This window comes from Platichthys flesus, chromosome 14, assembly GCF_949316205.1.
Source record: "Platichthys flesus chromosome 14, fPlaFle2.1, whole genome shotgun sequence".
Classification (NCBI taxonomy): Eukaryota; Metazoa; Chordata; class Actinopteri; order Pleuronectiformes; family Pleuronectidae; genus Platichthys; species Platichthys flesus.
The window spans coordinates 4,883,618-4,907,798 of NC_084958.1; the positions used below are offsets into that span (position 1 = coordinate 4,883,618).

The 24,181-nt window shown below is 40.2% G+C and overlaps 1 protein-coding gene across 3 annotated transcripts in view; it reads left to right on the top strand.

Moving 5' to 3' along the window:
* astn1 (astrotactin 1) overlaps positions 1-24,181 on the top strand; it is a 423,107-nt gene that overhangs the window by 239,994 nt on the left and 158,932 nt on the right. For all 3 annotated transcript variants that reach the window (XM_062404910.1, XM_062404912.1, XM_062404911.1), the window contains one exon: positions 14,686-14,790. In XM_062404910.1, coding sequence (XP_062260894.1) covers positions 14,686-14,790 — 105 coding nt within the window. The remainder of the gene's footprint in view (positions 1-14,685; positions 14,791-24,181) is intronic.

Sequence of the window (24,181 nt, forward strand, 5' to 3'; positions counted from 1 at the left end):
TTTTCAAAAATAATTTCAAGCAGAAATTGTTGAACAAAGGTATTTTGCAGAATTGTGTATGTACCCCTGGTCAAGATAAACATAGTAAAGTCTGAAAACACAGGGTGTGCTTTTTTATGTATAGCCAATACATACGCTCAAATGAACGGTAGTGATTACTTAAGCATTAGTCTTTTAAAGGGAAATCCATGGCTGAGAAGGCAGTGAACAATCACCAAATTTGCAGACTAAAACCTTGACCGGGTTGTTGGACCTATGTTTTGAAAAAATGGCCCTACGGGAAATAAAAACAGAGTTCAGGTGTCAGCGAAAGCATCAGTGGCCAGGCCCGTCTCATGTGGCTTTTCAGCTTACAGCATGTTCATGGAGAAATAGGCAGAGGGCAGTCTGTCATATTACATGAGCAGCACAGGTAATGAGATTTACAATCCCCCATCCCAGAGCTCATTATAAATGGCCCAGTTTCTAGATAGAGAAAATATCACTGATGACCAGTCGTGATTTCCATTGAGGAAAAGGGAAAATAAACTTCTGTCTTTGTTCCAGCTGTAATTTGATTGCTTGGGGAATGTAAACTGAGTTCTCTTGTTAACATTTGTGACTGCTTCGCGTTGGTAAACCGGGCAGGGAATATCTAACCTGACAGGGCTCGCTAACGCTCAACTGCAAGAGTGCAGGGCTGATGGAAACCACCGCCCCTCCAAACCCCCAACAATTCGCTGCCAACTAACAAAATTGTGTGTTAAATTCAGACATTTTGTCACAGCCTTTTGCATCCTCTTTAGACACACAGGTTTAAAGGAGACAGACCCAGTTTTCAATTAGAACATTCAGTTTATTTTCCATGCTCAGAGCATCTGCTCTGTTCGTCCAATCCCTCCCTTATTATTTAATTAAAGAACTGATTTATGATCGGGAACCGACCTGGATTTCTCTTGTCTTAAACTTTTTGATTAATGGATTGATTTATTGTTATAATCCAAACAGGAGGTCTATAAAGGAATGAAAAAAGAGGGTATCCCCAATGTGTATCATTTGGAATGCCCAAGTGACTTCATGGTCATTAGGGACCACTTATCTCCTCCTAAATATGAATCAAAGACAAAATAATTTTTACTTTGCCGGTTTCCTTCTTTGTTATGTTTTACAAATTTGCTATGACAATAGACTTAATTGTTAGATTAGCGTGCTAGCGTTTCATGCTTAACAGATCCCTTGGACCAATTATGCTGGTTAATGATCACAATGTTTTTTTTTTTGATAGGTAAATATTTTTAGAAATTGTCAAGCCTGTTTTTTTGGAGGCTTAGAGGAATTGTACTCTATCCAAAACCATTCTGTTATTTCTAGCTATATGGCTGGTGTTTTATTATTATTGACCAACGTCACTTCTTTGTTTCTGATTTACCAGACTCCAAGTGCCATATTAGCAATACCACTTGTGACTACATCAAAATGACCTGAATGTGGACTCGTTCGACCACGGTTCGGGGTTGTCTGGAAGGGGTGGGCTTGATTTGGTTTAAGCATGTCAACTGTCAGCCAACCAAACTATAAAAAAGTGACTTTGCCAAGTACAGCCACTTAATATTAGGAAATATACAAACACATCTGAATGCAATGTAAGTTTGTTTTGCTGCATAATTTTCCATGTAGTCAGTGGATATTGTTTTTTAGAGTCTATTTACAACCCTATTTTGTGAACAGGATGAATAATGCAGTGGGTTTCTGATTTGTGTCAAGATACATGGGGCAGCTCAAAAAATTGCTGAAGCAAAGCAACATCTTTTCTTTCTCTTAAAATAAATAAACTAAAAGCGCTGTCATTACTGGTTAGGTTTTACTAGATATTTTATATATTCTGTAGGAGAGAACAAGGGCCATGACAAATTGGTGGAATGTTGTGCTCCAAGAAAGAGAGTGGGTTGTATTTAGATTACAAAACATTACTAGGTACAGTTCAACTAGGTGGTAATCAGAATACATATATACATTCATTTAATCAATAACTGAAATAAAAGGTACTGCATGAAGTCTGTATTATTACTCAGAATTGTTTTAAGTAGTTCGGCATGTAGGGTAGTTGGATACCTGCTGGTCAAGTTGCCTAACTGGATAATGGCCAAGTTGGTAGCTACAAGATCAACCTGCATTACAGTTTTTTTCCAGACAGCTCACTAACTTGCTCTCTGCAAAATTGCAGATTTACACTATTGTTAATTATATGGTTTTCACCCATTGGATTTTGTGGGTAAACAGAAGGTATTAAAAACTTTTTTGTGTTACTTTAAGACGAGGACTTTCAACGTGACAAAGTGATAACAAAATTTCTAAATAGGTTAGAAACTGTGGAAAATAAAAGGTCAAGGAATGAAACTCCTGGGTTTGAGCACAATATTGTGTCAATGTCCCATTTATTCACAATGTAACGTATTGTTAGACAATGTTGAAATAGTCTAAATGATTCTTGAAAATCCAACAAGTACTCTACAAGTTACATATAAGAGCATGGAATCGATTTTTCAAGTAACTCTCCCAACACTGCTTATGACTGAAAAAGCTTTGTTATTGTAGTCGCTTCTCTAGGGAAGATTCATAGGAACGAGCTAAGGTAGGAAAGTAATCTTATGGCTCATAGAACCCCATTAACTAGCCTGGCCTGTGCTCCATTTCACTCTTGGATAAGTCTTGCAATGAATGATTTAGTGGGGAAGAGCGGGGGTAGAGTGAATGAGGAGCAAGAAGTAAAGAAGTTGGGGTGGGTGTGGGGGGCTGGTTGGCAGTGGGAGTTTTCCAGCTAGCCCATTTTCTAATCTAATGGGAAACTAAATGTATTACAGCGCAGTCCTGATTTTTCTTCACCCAGATGAATGTGATAATGAAAAAAAAATTGCAGGAACAAAATGTTGGCCCTGAGAAATGATGAGCGGATTCAATGGGGATGGCTAGGTTAGAGCCAAGGCAAAATGCTTTCCATAATTCCAAGCAAAGGCAGATTACTGCGAAGAATTATCATAATACATACCTACATACCACTTTGGCTCATCTCCTTTCATGCAGGTATTCTTCAACAAATGCTTATGTTAATCCCATAATATGACAGTTCCTGGGGATCATGTTATCCCGGAAAATGTCCTCGGTGATCTCGAAAGCAACATTTAGACCATGACCAAAGTCCAAATTAGTGTTGCTGTGATCTATGTCCTTTGAAGCCTCTCATTTCTTTTGGCAGTGTGGTCCCTGTAGACACGTGCGACCTTCTTTCCTGTGGCCATTTCTATGCCATTCTTAGACCCATCAAATACCAATCATTTGATACTGGACCTAAACTGATACTGTTAAATGGTACCGGCCATATTATCAAATTTATCCCGAGGAGGTATCGTGAGTCAGTTCACCTTCTTGTCATTTCTTTTGCCACCAGAAAGTCAAATTTTAAACCAGTGAAAATATGACAGTGTCTATTTAACAGATTGACCTCAAATCTGGTACTGACAGTCAGTTCCCAGCAGTCTTTAACCCAGATCCACCAGCATGTTGATTCTTTATTCAAAGTGATATGCCTTGGTCACTATTATTGATAGAATTTGGTTAAGAGATGAATGTTTCCAAAGTAAAATCCCAGTTCTCTAATTTATAACTGCAGTGACTCTCATAATAACTGTTCACTGAAATATTTTGCATACTGTGGTCCAATGTAAGTCTGCCAAACTCAACAGCCGATTAAAGTGACTACCATTGAATTTATATTCATAAATTACATACAGTAGTATCTTCAAATTATATTGAATACACAAATGACATTTTATGTTTCCAACACTCAATTCTACCAAATTTCAGGTTGACATGTAAAAGTGTGGGTAGAATATTTAGGGTGCATTTAGTAAGCAGTGTAAACTTTGATAAAATCTCTAAGAGGTATTGTCAACATTTACTTATGTAACCCTTGAGATTCTGTAGCTCTGTCAATTTCATTCAAATAGTCCATTGACTATTTAGAGGAATTAACTTAATAGATGATGGAGCCGGAATCCCACTGTTTGCTCCATCAAACATTTAAATTTATTTTTCAGCTGTAACCTGTTGGGGACAAAGTGCTGGAGATAGTAAAAGTGATGATGCTGAGAATGAAGATCAAAAAACTATGATTAAACTTTTTGAAGATGTGCATCTGATAAAGTATCCAAGTATTATATATTTAACATTTCATAAAAATATTTTATGGCCTATATTTCATTTAGTAAATTTATAAAAAGCAACTTTTTAAACAATTATGACTACATGCAGCCTCAATTCAAAAATGTACATGTAAAGACAATCTGGTTTGAACTCTTTTCTGTCTCATCTTTCCATTTTGCTCGGAGATATTCAGATCGATATGTGAATAGATATTCACAATGTGACAGCTATAATAGGAATGTCCCATCGGTGACCAATCACACTATCAGGGATAATTATTAATTTGTGTAAAGCTTCCACCAAATTATCTATATTAATTGATTATTTATACCCACAGTCATTAGTAATGTGATGTATGGCAAGTGGGAACTGATTGAAATCCAGACAGTTGAATCACGGTGTTATGAAGATGGACAGTGAATAGATTTTACTCTCAGCCCAAGATGAAGCCATGATTTGTAATGATTGCACGTAAAATATCACTGCCTCCCTTCTTGCATATGATTATGATGAGGAAATATTCGGATTGATTGATCATAAAAGAGGTGATACTAGTAAAGACTGGTCTCGAGTGTGTTCAAGAGGGGATTTTGATCTTCTCATGACATAATTCTTGCTAGATGAATGTGCTCTGATATGAACTGTATGGCATGAGAAAAAGGAAGCTTGGCAGGGAGAGATGGGGAGAGAGGGACCATGAGAGGTATCCAGTCTTTTTGGTGAAAAAAATCAGCCGGCGACAAATTTTACCACAGAGTTGAGCAAAAACCAAAATATGGTATGAATGTTATTTAAATGGATTTATATCCCCAAAAAATTACCATGATAGGACACAAATTAAAATTCTTGAAATTTTTGTTTTTTAAATTAGACAATTATTGCACTTTTACTGTGTATGTTAAGTTGGGTTTGTTCAGTGTAGCAGGGTTTTTCCTCCAGTCGTTTCCTTATAATAGATGGTCATGTTAAAGATTTTATCTGCAGATACTCTGCCTCCTCTTACCTTGATGAAAACATGTTTTATGTTTGTTGATGCACCTCATTAAAAGATGTTCCTATAACCCTGTGCTCTTGATTTCATTCTCCCAGATCCTAATGACATTTCCATCAGCCTCGGCGCTGCTTTGTGTCCAGTACTCATTATAGTAAGAGATTTTACCAAACACTGCTGTACCTGCTAGTCATCAGCATGTAAGCATTTTCATTGTGAGCATGTTGCTACGCTGTCACAGCCCTGCTGAGCTAGCTGACCGTTCAAGTCTATCTCGTGCCGCCTTTTGACCAACCTCCTCATATCATTTCAGATAGTTTTGAATTTGTCCATCACTAATGCGTAATTCTTGATTTTAAAATGATCCCCTGAGCCTCCCAGACAGTGTCCAGCTCTGGACGTTTGAGAAGCAAATTCAGCATGAAATCAGAACTAAAGAAAGCACCCTGTGAGTCTGACAAAAAGAGCATGGCCCAATCACAAATATGGAGACTGATCCATGAAAGTAACAGTTACTGTGATAATGGAGTAGAGTTGTCGCGACCTGGTTCACTTTCTTTCTGACAAATACCTTACAAATACACTACAAACTCTGCTGCCAAACACTTTACCAACGAGTCTCAACCATGTGGTAATTAGGGCGGCACATCTGCCGAGTGACAACTCTAGGTGACAGGCCTTTTATTCCGCTGCGCTGAGGGAAGACTGAAGGGGCCGCTGTCTGCTGCAACGGAGAAAATAAGATGTCAGGTTACCTCTGCGCTTGCACGGACACAGGGCCATATGCTTCAGCTTTAATTATGAGGGACTTGGGGAGAGAGGGACTGTGGGTTGAACTATGAATCATTGCCACTCTGCCTGCCTCGTTCCACTGGATTTCAACACTGCCCACACAGGTCTCCCCTTTCTATAAATAAACCCCTCCTGTCCTGATGCATGTGTTAAACAGGCGGCCGACACCACAGTTTGCTTCATTGACACCCTTTTCCAGGCCCTAATTAAAATGTGGAAATATAGAACATTGACTCGTGTAAGTAAATGGAGAGAAATGAATGATTCCACCGAACCCAGCCAGCCCTGTTCTAGGCAGAACCACGGAAGCGTTTCATTGACCCAAGTCCATTTTAAACTCAACCAGGGTTTAAAAAACAACTCCCGCACAGTGGAGAAACTTATGGTGATCACAGGTACCAGGATCAGGAATGTACTTGGATCCAAAAGTTTGGGACTGAATCATTTCTATACCAATACTATTTAAAACAAGGAGGTCGCTTACAGGGTTAATTTGGGGTCTTTTATACACATATTACTTAAAAATACATATACATGACATCACATCGTCATACCTTTTGCCTCAATTCTCTTCTTAGGTTTTTTTAAGGTGGGCTGACAGTTTTGATGACTCCTATCCTCCAAAATACTGTATGTCAGTGGTGTGTGTGTGTATATTTAAAACAAATCTAAAAGTGTTATTCAATATCTTAGTCCAGTAGAATTATAATAATTATTACCCAAAGTCTTCTTGGCTAATGCCTTTACTGAGCTCAATGTGTGAGCAGCGCCTGTGCATTGCGGAATATCTTCTTTTTTTTCAATTGCCACACGTGGTTCACAGCTAAATGGACAGTGAAAATAATCTCTCAGCATAGTATCAAAATCTATATATATCACAAACCAATATTTAAAGCACTTCCTCTACCTGTTTTAAACTTACAACATCATAGGGATGGTATTAGCCAGTTGATGAGCAGTGCCTGGTGTTTACCAGTCAGAGTATTTGGAGTTCTGCCAAAGGAGTTAAATGTTTGCCTCATCACAACAGAGAATCTTTTCCTCCATGCTCTCAGAGTCTTTTAAATGCCATTTGGCAAACTCCAAACAGGCTGTCATACGCCTTTTACTGAAAGTAGCTTCTTGTCTAGTTACTCTAATATAAAGGCCTGATTGAAAAGCCAGGTGTACTTGCAATTTGGCAGATTGCTAGTTTAACGGTGGATTCGCCAGATTGTGAGCAAGAACGCCCACTCTGCAGAGGAAACAGATCTGCTTGTGTGTGAAGTAAAAGCGCTCCGGCAGCCCATCTGTGTGTGTGTGTGTGTGTGTGTGTGTGTGTGTGTGTGTGTGTGTGTGTGTGTGTGTGTGTGTGTGTGTGTGTGTGTGTGTGTGTGACAAGCAGAGTGTATGTGCTGTATGCACTGATGCAGGTGTATATTAATATCTTGGTAATTTGCCCTCAGAATAACAGCAGCAACTACTGACTTCAGATCAGGTTTTTGTTGGTCAACTCCTTTTTTTGCTGCCTCAACGTAGAAATGCAGCAACAATGTGCCTTACCACTATGGGCTTCATGCTTCCATCAACCAGTCCAGTGTCTGTGTTCATATTTCTACACATTTTTTTCCAGATTCACATAATGTCACTGTGAATCTTTGACCACTGAAACATTTTGACTTAATCTGATAAGTTGAAAGAAAATCTCCTCAAGCGCTCATAATACATCACATTCCACATATACTGGGTGCCTAAATTTCCCTCAGGATCAATAAAGTATGACTCTATCAATCTATGTGTTTTTGAGCTTCAATTCAAGAGGTTGTAAAATATCAATTTCACAGCTAACAAATTTGAAGAAACCCTGTGAGGTATTCTTGAGATATTGTGTTCAAGAGAATGGGACAGAAGGACAACCTGAAAACATTCAGCCTCCGGCCAATGGCTCTCGCCGGCACAGAGGAAAAAGGACAACAATGGTCTGAAACTGAAAAGACACTTGCGTTGCCCTGTGCGCTATTTTGAGGCGTGTCATAGATAGAACCCATAGTGATCAATGAACAGACACTATCCCTGTGTTTATCTTGATTTCTGACAGCGCAGAGTATAACCACCATTACTAATAAAATATGACACTATAAATATAAGCAAAAATGTTAACAAAATGTGTAATTTGTGTAACTTAAGTCTTTTGTAGAATATACAAATACATGAAATGCACAAAGCATGTGCAGACAGCACATTGCTATAGTTTTAGAAATGATGCACAAATGGTGCTGGTCTCTATGAAAGGTGAAACTCTGTAGCCTCTGATAGTCGCCTGTTCCCCTGATGATCACAGGGGTCATTCATCACATTTCCCCCATGTCGTCATGAAGCACAAGATTCTAGACGTAAAGCATATTTTTCAAATGTTAAAAACATGGAGCCTTTTTTCTTGAGACATTTTCTGACTCGAACCTCAAACTGGCTACAAGTCACCACTACAGCCTCCCACAGCGCCGGGCTCTGACCCGCAGCTGTATTTATTATTGTTGTCAGCCACTGTAATTAACTGACGTTTAACCCAGGAAATTGCAGGAGCGATTCCACTCAATTAATCAGCGTCGAGGAATAATTTAGACCCTTCCTCCACCTGATTACCACTGAGGGTCTGCATTCAAATTTGAATTTTAATTGGACTGTAAATGCTGTATTGGAGTTATGATAGAAAACTGAAATGGCTGCATGAGCTGCTCGTGTATTTACACTGCAAGCTTTTGCTCTATAACATGAACATAAACAAAATAAACTTATAATCAGAAAAGTTTGACTCATTAAGGAACAAATAAGTCAGTATGGCATGATTTAATTTGCTCTATCTAAAAGGTCAGCTCATTAACACAGCAGGAACTTTTCCAACAGGCTCTAGGAATAAGGGTCCAGATAGTTCCTCAGCTGCGGGTCCTGGTCCTGGGGTCGGGTCCTCCAAAGGCCAAAAGATATAACTCTGCTGATTGACAACATCTTCAATCACAAAACAATACTCAGTACAAGAAAGAGTGACGTAAAGGTCTGTATTTAGCAGAGGACCTCCGTTAATGAGCTGATGGGAACAAGCAAGAGGGAGGAGCTTATACATGGAGCCTATGGTGATTAATGTCATAGTGTTTGAATGCATTTTCTGAATCCATAAAGGGAGCATGTTGAAACTAAAACCTGTTGTACAATTTCAAGTCTTTCAAGTCAAACAGTGCATTCAATTTATGAGCATATTTTATGTTGCAGTTTGTCACTATTATTCCCATCTGGAATAAGTGGGATATAGAAAATGCAAAAGGTGCAGCTAGGTGTTTGCAATTCACACGTCATCATTTGTGATTTCGTGAAATGGAAGCTCTCAAACACAGCTCAAATATGAGGAAAGTATACTTATGGGCCTTACTTAAGTAAATGTATTCAGTTCATTTCCACCTCTGATCTTAACCATGAGCCCGAAGCCAGAGCTGTACACAAATCCAGTCAGGACAATGGCAGTATTGTATAGAACAGCCTTGTTTCCCAAACACTGTGCACTTTAAAGCGAGTCATATTTATTCATTTGGTGGCTTTTCAAACAAAAGTCTTCTCCAGAGTGGTTCTGTTATGAGAGACGCTTTTTTACACCTTGCATTTGTACAAAGGGAATGGGCGGCGGCACGCGGCACAGTCCTGACCGAGCTGCTGCTCTTAGGGCTGCTGGCAGAGCCCGCGCGTGGAGAGAGAGACTGTGAACTTGGGATGTTTGCAAAGTGAAGTTCACTCAAATTAATCATTCTGTCAGACAATGAGAGCAGAGCACCCCAGGGCTAAAAGGCAGACAAGGCCTTTCAGCAAGAAGAAGAATACGCTGCGCTACTATATATGTTTTTGAGCTTGTTATTCATTTCCACCAAGGGAGGAAGGGCGGGGGGGCGGCTGGGGACGGGGGGAGGCTATGTAGTGGTGTACTCTCGCTCTCTCTTGGTGCCGGGGAATATATCTATCGTTCCGGGGAGTCATTTCCCATAAGAGGGGATAAATGGATGCAGCTGAAGGTGAGGACAATGCAGGAACATCACATTTAGTGGCTTATTCGTCAAGTTCATAGTGGGTGTCAGGCCCCTGCCAAATGTTTCTGCAGGAGGCTCATAAAGAAAAAGGCCTTGCACACGTCCCGACACTCGTCATACTTCATTTCTAATTTCTGTTTCCATTTCACTGCCCCAAATAGACGATGCAGGGCCGCGTTGTTTCCTTGGCTTTAATTTTATTTTAATATAATTTTTCAAAGCTGCATTTATTTGGATCAGGACCAACTCTATCCAGACCTCGTCTTAGTCAAAACTAAATGGCTTTGCAGACTGTAATAACCTGTCTGTAGCTGAAGCTTCATGTTTTTTATGTTTTGATGTTGTGTGCCTCGTGTGAAGCAGCTTTCAGACATGCACCTTGGTGCATAAATAATATCCGGATTTAACACGTCTGTTTCATGTCTAAATGAGCTTCCAAATGAGCCACTTTTAGAAGTCACAGCTGCAGAGTCACTGGGTACAACCAATTTCCATAACACTATCAACAGAGCACAAGTCGGAAATTAGTCATTTTCAGGAAAGAGTATATTCTGAAAATGTCCAACTTTTATTCAAATCAGCTTCCTAACGTGTGAATGTCTCACAAAACACAGCTTGAACTCTGTTTGCACTGTAAGATGAAAAATATAGTAGTTTCTTTAAGCCTGTTGAATAAATAACTAGATGGATGTGAAATGATTGAAGGTTTTTCAGTTAGTCAGACAAGAGAGAGGCAGATTTTTGTTATAAATTAAGCAACAGGTGTAAAAGTTGAAAATTATTTAAGATACATAATAAATAATGAATATGGCCATTGTCTAAATCGCAGCTGTTCTCGAGCAGTGTGCCGCTGCGGTGAGGAAGACAGGGGTCCGTCTCTTGTCACGTGTGCAAGGTCCAAAACAATGCACTTTAGTGTTGATGCCCCAAAGTTACATGTGAGGGAGAAATAAAGTTACAAATTTATTCCATATTTCATATTTCCAAGGCCTACACAGAATTTTGTAGGGACAAACTAACCGAAGGGAATAAATATATGTTTCAACTTACTTGATGACTCTTTGCTTATTTGTATTATTATTATTTGTATGGGGAATTTAGAGTATTTATATAAATGTTTCTGTGCTTGTTTAAAGCATTCATTTTACCATCACGAGACAAAAACCACAACATATAATATTTAACCTCAACACAGTGTTTTCAAGTAAAGTTGGTTTACAACTGCAGTGAACAATACAGAGTAACATATTCATTCTAACATCCCCTCAGCTTTTGCAATAATTATTAAACTATTGTGCTGCAGCAGTGAATTACATTTATTTTGTTAAGAGCTACAATGCTGAAAGTCTTTTTTAATAATCGGCACAAACATCACAAAACCTCACAGCCTCACTTCCTAATGTGTACCCATACCTACCCAACCCTATCCTCACCTAGAAAACTATTTAATTTTAATCAAGTTTTTGAATTACTAGTTAATATATCTATGTCATTAATTCATTTGATTTTCCAAATCTTTACAGACAATCATCTTGTCCACAACATGTCGTGAAGTAATTCAAAATAAGTCTAACTATGGATATGTATCGCAGGTTGATGTGCTCATAGAAAGAAAAGAAAAAACAACATTAAATCACGTGTAAAATATTATCTGTTCAAATAACCCAGAAGTTGATTCCTTGACATCTAAAAACATGAACAAGATTTACCCTCTGGCAGGAAATTTAACGTAACATAATGTTTGGTCGTGTTAAGTCGTGAGGTAATGTTGGGGAAAGGCTGGGACTATGTTTTTATACAGAACCATAGCACAGTTACTAGAGACCTAACACGTTCACCGACATTCAACCGAAACCCAGCCATCTTTCCCTCTCTTTAATCAAAGTACTAGTGTTGAAGGCATACCACAGCACTTCACACTGGTGCAGTTTATACATGTTGCACTTCATTAAAAAAATGATCATCTCAACATAATCCATCCACCATGACGCTGTTTATATAGAAACACGTTGATGTTATTTCTGTGAAGCTGGTGGGTGATAATCGGTGTCCGAGGAAGTCTTCAATTCTGAATATGCATCACAAATTCTCATGTTCATTTCCTCATAGCGGCACGACACAACCGAACCGACGCCCTCCACTGGAGATGACAGTGATGCTTTCCTTAATCCATATTCTACTGCTGCCCCCCCCCCACCCTTCCCTCATCCACACAGTTGATACACCTCTGCTGCCCTCGCCTTTCATATTGCCTCCTCTCATGCCTCAATTTATCTCTCACTCGCTAAAACCCAATCTCCGGCGCTCGCGTTCCCCCGCACGTTTCCTCTCGTCTCCCTTTTCCCTTTCCTCTCCTCCACGTCGGCGTCTGTGGGGGAATGCGTCTCAGTCACCAAGCCTTATCCAGGTACCTTCTGGATGTGCTTGTGAACACAGTGGGAGCAGTCACAATGATGTATGGCTGTAATCCCACCGGTGCGGCATGACACGGCTCTGAGTTGCCATGGGAGATGAGATGATTTATATTCCGCACCTCTGCCATGGACAAAATAAGTGATGTTAATGTTAAAGCCTGATCCTGCTTGCTAAAAAAATATATAGAGAGGTGGTGCCACTGATTGGAATATTACAGACAGATGCAATTATAATGAATACATCGTATTTATAACCATACTTAAGTAAAAAGAGGTTGTTTTAATAAATGACCTTATTATTTTATGTTGAAGGAGACAGGATTGAGAGGGATGCATTCACTTTCTGTGAACACAAAGAAAGTGCTTTGCCTGCATGCTCTTAAAATAGAAGCTGAATGGTCCTTTAACACTTGGCTCAGAACAGCAGAGGGTCTCTCTCTCTGGACAAAATAAGTGATGTTAATGTTAAAGCCTGATCCTGCTTGCGAAAAATATTCAGAGAGGTGGTGCCACTGATTGGAATATTACAGACAGATGCAATTATAATGAATACATCTTATTTAAAACCATACTTAAATAAAAAGAGGTTGTTTTAATCAAAAACTTTATTATTTTATGTTAAGGGAGACAGGATTGAGAGCGGTGCATTCACTTTCTGTGAACACAAAGAAACTGCTTTCCCTGCATGCTCTTAAAATAGAAGCTGATTGGTCCTTTAACACTTGACTCAGAACAGCAGAGGGTCCCCCCCCCCCCCCGCGCGCGCGCGGTGAATGATTAATGCATTTCCTCTTCCCTCATGTGTCTCATTGCTGTTTCATTTACTTGTCCGTCAAGATGTATGTGCCGCTGACTGTTTGCTGCCGTAGATAAGATGACAGGTCATTGGTCAGTGCAGGGAGCGCGCTTGCATGACATCTGATAGACCGTGCAGTGAGTCAACTCGAGAAATAGTATGGATTCCAGTAGCCGAAGGATTGGTAAATGAGACAAAATCAATGTGGATAATATACTGAGCTGTAAAGGAACTCTTTTTTAAAGCCACATGAAAAGATATGGGGGCAGTATATTGGACAGCTGCACCGACGTGTTAACGTGGTGTGATTGCAGAACACAGATTTACAGTGACTGAGAAACGGATATCGACTTGTTGTATTGAAACTATTGTTACATTGAATCAATTCGTGTTCAAGTCCCGAATTTACAACCGCAGCGGAAAACGTGCAAAACTCAAATATGTCTTTGAGATTCTTTGGAGAGTCCAGACATCAACATGTGCCAACACTGACAGATAACGACTCACTTCTCACACTTTGTCAAGAAAAATACAAAAACATTCCTGGTTCCAGCTTTCTCTGTTAGAGGCTTTCACTGCATTTAGATTTTCTTTGTTTGTGCATAACTGTCCTTCTCTTAACAGAAATCATGATAACACATGCATTTTGTTGAACTTTGACATCTGATAAGTGAATATAGAATATTTCCTGCGAGGGGTTGTGGAAGTTGTTGTGTAGGTGGTGATTTGTGAATGTTCTCTCTACCCAGGCCGATATCGTGTTAATTAACTTAAGTAAATAATAACAATTACTGGAGTCTGACTGACATCTTTATGATACACTAAAGGTCATGCATACATTGTTTTTCTACTCTATAGTTTTTATTAGACATGGAAAACAACACTGAGTTGTTAAAAGCCTTTTTTTTCTCATTTGTACATCGTCTAAATTCTCAGCGTTGTTCAGACACGTTGTGCTGTAAAGAGAGCACGTTTAAGAAATGTATACAAACAAATATTCTCCTTTAATATGAACGTGCTGTATTATTAAGTGAGATACTAGTCTCACGTTCAACACCCTGCCTTCTACTAAATCACTATCTCTGAACCCATTTTACATTAATGTTCCCATTCCCTGTGTACTTAGGTTTCTGGTGGGGTTGAGCTACAGTTCAGGCTCCACTTTGATCTTACATGGGAGAGTTCCCTTGCCTCTCTCTACTGTCATCTATTATAATGTTTATATTGAGTGAATATTCTTCCCTGATTCTCCAGGTAGAGTAATCAAGAATAAGATATAGGGCCACACTTTGATCCCACTGAGAACTATAGCCTTCTCTTCAGTAAATATTGCATTCATATTTCTCTGTGTGTTTATCAGAGCTGAGGTGGTGAAGTACCTTGAGCCAAGATTTATTCTGGCACCAAGGACTGCATTCATGTTAATAACTATGTGTGTGTGTCTGTGTGTGTGTGTTTACGCAGGTATGGTGAACTACAGTGAGGTGTCTGGCTACCCCCTCGTCCAGCACTGGAGTCTCCGCTCTGTGCTCTACCACGTCAAACTCAATCAGTGGGTCCTCTCTCAAGGTAAGTCTGCCTGAGCTTCTGGAAAATAAATTATAGATATCATTTGTCATCGCTGATTGCTTATTTAAGCCGGAGGAGACAATTCCCTGGTCTCTGTAGCTTAGAATCTTGCATGTTTACTTCTCTGGCTATCAGTTATTTATAACACTATAATTAATATGGCACATCAAAGTTTGCAGTTCATAGTGACAACTTAAGTACTTATTGTTTAATTTAGTATTTATGTGATTAACATCTTAAATTCCACATTTTAAAATATACCATTCATCACCTCGATGCACCACAATGACAAAACCTATAATAGGAGAGCTGTGAGGCTCAAATGCCTCATCGAAGATCTTCTGCAAATGGGCTTGAAGAGAATGAGACCAAAACACAACCAAAGCAACATTAGTTGACACATTTGATTTTATTTTCAGAATCTTTCATATTCCTTCTACATTGCATTGTTGCTCTCGTCAGTGAATCACTGCTGTAATCTCCTTGAAAATCGCTCCCGTCGTTTAGCCATTGTCTAAACAGCATTTTGATAACTTTTTAGAGCGCCATAAAACAAATAAACTACATTTCCCATAATGCATTTTGACTTTCTCTGGTATTTTAAACCATCACTGTTTTTTGTAAATTAGGACATCTAAAGGCAGGAGCATGCAAACATCACACCTGGTTTTAAAAGTATAGACAAGCAGATGTTGCATGTGGTCGTAATGGATTAAGATGGCATGACTGACAAAGCCAATAGCCAATAATACCCCACTTAGTGTATTTACTGTCTTAACTCAGGCTTCCTGGCAGGGAGCTTTACAATCATTGAATGTCTGATTGAGTTGTGCTCATGGTTTAGTATAAAAATAAATGAAGTATTGAATCGAAGAGATGTGATAGATCTAAAGGTGTGTAACATTAAATACTTTGTGCGTACAGAAGGAGAAAATTAAGTCCAATGCGTCTTCTGCCTGCGGAATTTTTTTTTTTGTGAATCTTCTCTCAGTAGCACCAGAAGTAGTTTTATGATAATATAACTCTTGAACATGTAAAGACCATCACCACAGGGTGCTTTGCTGGCAGTTTTGTAAAGTAGTGCTAAATGGTTTGAGTTGGGTCCACTGTATCCAATTCAACTTGGGTTGAAGCTGTCGACTATCGACTGAACTAGGTGGTACTTCAGCCTCCGGTGCTTGGAGGGAACCCTGCAGGGCAATAAATGGGTGAGAGTCAACTCCCCTTTAATCACAAATGAGCAAAATGCCGCTTCTAAAGGGCAAAAGCTAAAAATCTACTCAAACAAGCCCAGCTTAACAAGAGGGACAGAGAGCTGTAACACAGAGTCACCATTAGTCAAAGTGCGCATGAAGACAGAGGTATCCAAACAAGATACAAAGCTTGTTTTGCTCTCACTCTACAGCAAGACTCTATAAGACGGAGTGTTGTAATGGAAATAATTACAAGTCGCAATTTCACAATGCTCTTCCTGTAAAAAAATAACTTTTAAGTAGTGGTTTAAAGATCGGTAGTGAGTTGGCGAGCTAAGTTCCAGAGCCTCGGGGCCCTGACAGAGAAAGCCTGCTCACCTTGAGTAGCCAGGCTTGACCTAGGAACAGCCAACAGGGACAGGCTGGCCCATCTCAGGTTAGGATCAGGATAATAGGGAGTCAAGAGCTGCAAAATATATGTGGGGACCAGCCCATGTTTAGCTATAAAAGTTATTAAGATAATCTTAAAATCAATCCTGAATTTAACTGGAAACCAGTGAAGGGACACAAGAATTGGCTTGACCAGCCCTACGGTTTGTGTTTGTTAAATTAGGAGCAGCAGTGTTTTGAACAAGCTGAAAATGAGTTACTACGGTTTGGTTGAGGCTTGTACCAGGGGCGTCAGCTCACCCAATACCATACAGGGGCACAATAGGGCACCGAAAAAAAAATGTGAGCGCGCGAAGCGCGCGAGCTAAAAAAATTTTGGGCAATTATTTATTTAAAAAAAGCATGGGCACAGATAATTAATGCAAGCACGCAAGCAAATATTTTATAGCACTTATTTATTATCATAAAGCGTATCTTCATCAAACATGAATAAATATCTGTCAGCAAACATGAACTTGAAAACTGAAAACTTGAAATGTGCAACTGTAAAAGGAAAAACAAAAAAACACCTCTACATACATACATGTCTGTGTTTATCATTTCTATTTCAGACCATCCTATGTGTGATGGTGATGATCCTATGAGGTGTGTATATCATGGCCAGAAAGATAGGGGAGCTGTTCATTTTTTTAACAGTAAACGGTAGCGCCTCTGCTTCATTTTTGCGAAGCTGTCGATCAATTGTGACTGGCTTAATTTGGAGAGTTCTCCTCGCTCAACCGACATGATGGCAAGATGATGAAGCCTATCTTGCCCCATTGTGCTCCTCAACCAAGTGTGAAGGCGTCTCAGTACGCTGAATGTCCTTTCACAACTGCAGCTGGACACAGGAATGGTCAGACATATTTTAATGACCTGTGTCAGTGTAGGGAACATGACATTATCGAGTAAACCGAAAAGACATTGCATGTCAGTAATTGGCAGGCTCTCCTGCTTTCTGTCCAGGTAATGTTTCGCTACCCACACCTCCTCTTGCTTAAGATCAACATTGTAGTTATCTGCGAGACCTCTGAGGTCCTCCTCTTTGAGAAAGGTGCTCGAGCCTGGGTTACAGGCCTGAACACCCTTCAGAACAACGCTGTTCAGAGATGAAAAGCGTTGCTCCAGCTCCGCAATCATCCTGTCTAGGCAAGGTAGGTAGACATTTGTTCTCAATTTTTCAGCATTGCCTAGGTCACTCGCTGCCCCACAACTAGACTCGACTATGTACTCCTCCAGGCGTCTTTGCTTTTGCCTTTGTCTTGGAACACATGACTCAGGGATTTGGTGCGTTTCGCACAAGGCCTTTGCACGGTCATATACCTTGGTCGCTTTGGGGTCAGTGCGCATTTCTTTTAGAGTGGCACACACAGCGCATTTAAACTCCTCTGCTTTTGCCAGGTCCACAGTTTCACTTTGCAGGTATTTGTGAAGACTTTCTGTCACAGACAAAAAAGTCTTGAAGACCATCAACAGATAAATTGTGGTGAACCTGGCAAGGTTGGCATGCAAACCCACAGCCGTGGGGTTGCTGATGTTGGACAGGCACGTGAGAACTGCGGGGAAATTCTCTATCATAGCGTTGATTGACCTCAGCTGGCAGGACCATCGGGTCTTGGACAGCTGTACCAGCTCAGAAGGCTGTAAGCCAAGCTGTTTCTGGGTCTCCTTAAACTTGTCGTGGTTAACAAGGGAGACTGAAAAGAATGTATACACATTCTGCATGAGGTCAAATAAATTCCTGGCCTCTGGTATGGCTTGACATGTGCAACACAGCACTAAATTCAATTGATGTGCATAGCAATGCACATAAATGGCCATGGGATGGTTCTCTCTGAACTTAGCTTGGACCCCTCCAACAGTCCCACTCATGACTGAGGCGCCATCATAAGCCTGTGCAACCACCTTCACATGATCTAAGCCATTCAATCTTAGCTGATCTTCAATTGTAGTGGTAATGGACTCTGCGTCAAACCCTTTCAAATCTGTCATGGCTAGCAAATGCTCTTTCACACTCCCCCCAGCAACATAACGAACACACACAGCTAGCTGCTCAGTGGTGCCATCTCTCGCTTCATCTGCCATTACTGAAAACATTCCAGCCTCCTTTATTTCTTGACTGATAGCTTTTACTATCTCTTGGGCACAGCATTGAATGACCTCATTTTGGGATGAAGGTGATAAGTATGTACTGTGAGATGGTGGTGAATATGCCTGAAGAAAAGGATCAAACTCTTTCAAGAGGTTCATACACTCCAGAAAGTTTCCCTGGTTGTCGCTGGACATGCCCTCATCATGGCCACGGAATGGGATATTTTGTTTACCCAAAAACTTGGTAACAGCCACAACCCGGCTGAGGTACTCGCGTCTCTCTTTGATTTCACGCTCACTTGCAGAATCCAACTGCTCGACAACACTGCCATGAGCCGCACTGGCTTTATAACTACACCAAGACTCCATGCTTGCCTTATGGGCTGGTGATTTCTCATGCTCTCTATAGACATCCAGAGCTTTTTTCCAATTTTGAAAGCCAGTGTTTACAAAGGTGTCATTCTTCAAATGTTTCCCAAATATTCTACAGGGAAAACAAAAGGCTGCATCTTTAGACTTGGAATATTCCAGCCATGTAAAGCTTTCAAACCAGTTGGCGTTAAAGGATCGATTCTTGGCACCAAAGTTGTGCTGGGGATATTTTGACAACTTAACTTGGTTTGGGCCAGACTCCTTTCCCCCAAGATCACTTGTATGTCCCTCAACATTGTGGACACTGCTTTTTTCTCTTGCCCCCAGTCTAATGTTCTCTGCCACTGTGGCAACTGTTTTCTCAGTCTCATATCTGGGGTGTGATCTCTCTGGCCTGTCTGTCTCCTGTTGTCCTTCCTTCTCTCTCTGCATTTCCCCTGCCTCAACCAGCTCATTCTCTTCTGCCCTCTGATTCTCCTGTCTGGTGCAACATACAAAAAATCATATGATCAATGGTTACCTCAGATAACCATTAAAAGTTCAAATAAAATTAATCAAATCTAAGCTGAGTCTCACCTGTCAGTGTCATCTCTCAATGCCAACTCTACCTGCGTCCCTTCAATCTGCTCCTCTCCTCTGCACTCTGCTGCACTGAGTCTTGAAGCAACAAGAACATATTACAGTCTCCTGTCTGCATTTTCACTATCTAGATTTGTATATATGCATATGTAAAGTTACTTGTGTATAACCTGTTTGCAGTTATTCCTAATTAATATGAAAGTAATAGTCATATCACCTCTGCTCGTGCTCATCAACATCCCTCTCTCCTTCACCTTTTCCTTCAACTCCTCCGTCACCTCCTCCGGCACTCTGCTGCTCCTCTTTGTCTGGACAGATATGTAACTGTTAGGCTTGGGCTAGTGACCAGTGGTCAACTCAACTGGGTTGTTACCTAAAAGTGGTTTGCATTGCCTTGTTACCTAGCGTAGCTCTCTCATTTCTCCTTGCTGCTTTATCCCTGCTCCGAGCGAATAACTTTCTGATGTCCATCTACAAGAACAATGTTGTTTGAGTTGAATTGAGATCAAAATCATAACTAATACAGTAGGCTGTTATATCTAGTTCCGGTCACTGAGATAACAAATAATTCAATGCCAGCAAAAGATCATAAAATAACATAGCCTACTAGTACAACATACTTCTTCCATAACTCTCTACATACCTGACACACCAAAAAAACGAATAGTAAAAACAGGACATTCGTCTATATGCATGCTATGAATGATACCTATCAATTGTTTGTTTTTTCTACATTATGTTTCTACTGTCTTGAAAGTAACCACCTGTATGTCATCATGCCCCCTTAATGTCTGTGCTTTTGTCTGTAGGCCAACTCGAGCAGAAAACACCAGAATGAGAATAATTTCAGAATCATTCATTTTCAACTTTGAGACCAACGTGTGCTTGAGCTGCTTAAGCCAGCCTGCTTATTTAAGCATGCACTGGGCTATTTTTAAAAGCAACAGCGTACAAAACAGCTTCCACCTCCGAGTGTTGTATTCTGTTATAAATTGCGCTAGTATAACATCGGTGCCATTGGTTCCAGGCAACTTGAGAAGCTGTCTTATACAGTATGCCGATAGCTAGCTAACTAAGCTGACAAGACAACTTGGATACCCCATCACGGGATCATCACCCCCTGAAAACATGAACGTAAAGAATCGAGAAACACCATAAGATGGCATGTAGTGTGAACCCGACATTTGTGATCTTTCTCCGATCAACAGGTCCAGCTTAAACAGTTATCGCTACAGTTTAATATATTAGCGAACTGTCTGGCTACTATAGCATAACGACAGACGTGACCACATTAGCTAATAACACCACTTCAGAGACGCCCCTTCACCTTATTTGATGAAAGGCATACACATTTGTTAGACATTCTATGCTTCCAGAGGATAAAAATGTAACGCTTACTGTTTACTTCACTTCACGCCGGCCGGAGTGAATGGTCGCTGACGCTGTGCTGGACAACTCCTGGCTCTGTGTTACAGGCAACTCTCCGGCTGCAACATGCTCCGAGTGGCCGCAAGTGGATTCTAATTACTCTGTCCGTATGTCGGACTTAAATTCTAACGAAAGTGGTAGTCTATAGGCCTATTTTAAGAAAAAAAAATGCTAGCATGCATTCTGTAGATTGCCAGATGAGTCAGACTTAAATAAAAAATAAATTATAAATTAAAGGTATAAATAAATTAATTAATTAAAAAATCAGTGCCCCAGGCATACCCAGGCACCGCAGATCCACAACGGGGCACGTGCCCCGGTGAAAAGGGTCTGCCGACGCCGATGGCTTGTACAGTATACAGGGAGTTGCAATAATCCAGGCGGGAGAAAACAAATGCATGTATTTGTTTTTTTGTTTAAGTCTGGGAGGGATAGAACCGCTTTGAGTTTAGGAATATTTCATAGCTGGGAGTAACAGGATTTAATGATTTGATTAACATGTGACACCTAGATTTTTAGCTGTAGTTTTAATATTGGCTGCCAGGGGATCGAGAAGTGGTAGGGCTCTGCCTCTTAGCTGGGCAGGCACAAAGATTATTATTTCAGTTTAACTTGAATTTTACTTAAGGAAATTAAGTTATTCCTTAATAGCGGATAGGCACTCTGTTAGGACACTTGGCATCTGGCTTGAAGGACAGGTATATTTGGGTGCTATCTGCATAGGAATGATATGATATCCCATTAAAATGGTTGATAACATTTCCAAATGGAAGCATGTAGAGCGGAAATAGTATGGGACCAAGAATGGAACCTTGTTGCACTCTGCACATCAATGGGGCCAAGGATGAGGTGTTATTGCGTGATTGTTGTATATCTTTTTTTGCATCGGAATTTCTTCACTCATTGATAGAAGCCATGTGGCTCCTGTAGCTTTAGCTTGTGAAAGGTATGCACAAGGAGTAATACGACTTTCAAGGTCTGACTTTCTATAAATTGTTCACTATTCATACAAACGATACACACGGTGTGTCCTCTTAAGCACCAAAGTTTCTACATGTACACATAAAAATAATAGCAAATCTATTGTTTACCTGAAGCATGTGTGCAAAACCATTAATTTGTGTATCTCTATGGCATTGTGTCATTGAGCTTGTTTCTGAGAAATACAGGTTAGGACACTATATGTATTATGGATGGTAGAATGTGACACCAGTGGATTGGCAGCAGGCGTACAGAGCAACCTTGATATTCCTGATATTCACATCAGTTCTGTCTTTCTTTCAAAAATCAAGAGGTTCTCGAAGTCACAGGAGGGTTTTTCTTAAACAGGAGCATTTTCAGAGATAAAAAGTTGATGTCACATGCAAATGGGATGACAGATATGTATGGATAGGTTGACAGATAGAGAGAAAAGAGGTCAGCATACAGAAATGTGTATCTCGTTTTATTTCCCTGGGCTTCGTCTTTGTCTCTGTGATAGCCTGTCACATATCACAAGCTTTGTATCCACAGCAAGACCAAGGCAATCTGACAGCGCCTGCCATGGAAACTTCACAGAATAAGATAACGGTGGATAGGTATTAGTCAAGCAGCACTTCTTCTGAAGGCTGCTCCTGGCTGCTGACACATCAGGGATTATACTGACTAGTTGCTGATGGCTTTCTCTCTACTAAATGTATTGTTGTATAAAAAAATGTCTGACTTCTTTCTTTTCAATTTGCCTCAATACGTACCTTCTTCCGTTGGCAGTGTTTCAGGATAATGTAAAAACGTGTTGAAATATTGCACTCGATCATTCTCCTTGGCTGGGGGCAGTGTGTTGTTAATGAATTTAGATTTTTTTTTTTGTCCTGTGTTTATGGGCATGCATTATTCAAAACGCATCATAAATAGTTTTCATTCTGATGAGTGCAGCCACCCCTACTGTAAATACAGCCATGACACCTCTAATGCATTTCCAGTGGCTGCGGTTTGAAAGTGGCTGCCGTGTCTGCTGAGGACACAGCCTCTATTTTCTCTTCACTCAGAAGAGACACAGCAGCCTCTGTCTTTTTTTTCTTTCTTCCTCCTATTTCCCACTTTAGCTCATCATTTTTCAACAGCCACCAGAAGCGGGGGGGGGGGGGGGGGGGGGCACCGATTTTTACATCTGATAGCAAAGCCCATCGCTCATCCTCACCGCGCTCTCTGTCTCTCACTTCAGTGGCCTCCTAATTTAATTTTAGAGGAGAAGTAAGAGCAAGCGGAGCGTGAGTGCTGAGATATTAATACTGCTTCTCCTGGAAATGATAATGATAAACTGCTATTGCACTTTTGCTTTCCGGTGTTTGCCAAGAGAGAATCCCGGTGAGCACACAGTCATTCTGTTACAGTGTGGTCAGCGTATCATGTCAAACATGCTTTCTTGTGCACTTTATTTTCCTGCTCTGCAGCACAGTCAGTGAATTCACTAGAATTAAATAAATATAATGATTTATTGTATTAAATATGTAATTACAAGTAAAAAAAAAAAATGTGTCTTATTCGTTTCAAAGTCCTTTGATTCCACTGGTGTGGAAGAAAACCTGTCATGCCAGCTCCGGTTCATCGTGGGACACACAATTCAGATCAAGGCAATCTTAAAAAAATTTTAAAAAGTCTCTGAACCACATGATTCTTTTTTTTTTTAGAAGTGGTTAAAGAACAAGGCTTGCTAAATTTCAAGATAATAATATCGGGAATAAAACTGATTATACATTTCAGCTTGACAGTTGATTCTGGAAAATGGTCAAATCAGTTGGCAAAAACATGATCAAGTCCAAGTCCTCTTACCTGCTTGTTCAGGTGCTTTCAACCACATCACACCTTCCTCTTCAGCAGATGGAGTTGCTCAGTTGCCATGGAAATGCATTGTCTCGGACTCTAAATCGATTTCGTAAAATAGAGTAATTCAGACGTTGATCACGACAGTCGATTCTTAACCTTGGAAAAAGCACATAGCACAACAACTCAAGGTCCACCTACTAGCTGGCCTAAGAGCTTTTGGACTTTTCAACTTCATGCGGTCATTTTTATATTTGTTCAGTGAGGAGCAGTGAGCGACAAACCACATTGTCAAGTGAAATGTAAAGGCGCTAATTCAAAAACTACTGACCTTTAGAGCTTAATATAGATACACCTTGAATCCACTTTTACTCAGTTCCCTTTTGTATCTCAGGTCACCAAAGTGTTGTCTGACATGTTTGACCTTACTGAGTCAGTTTACTGAATTCATAACTCTCCTGTTTGTTGTGATACCAGTGATATTCCATTGTAGCATT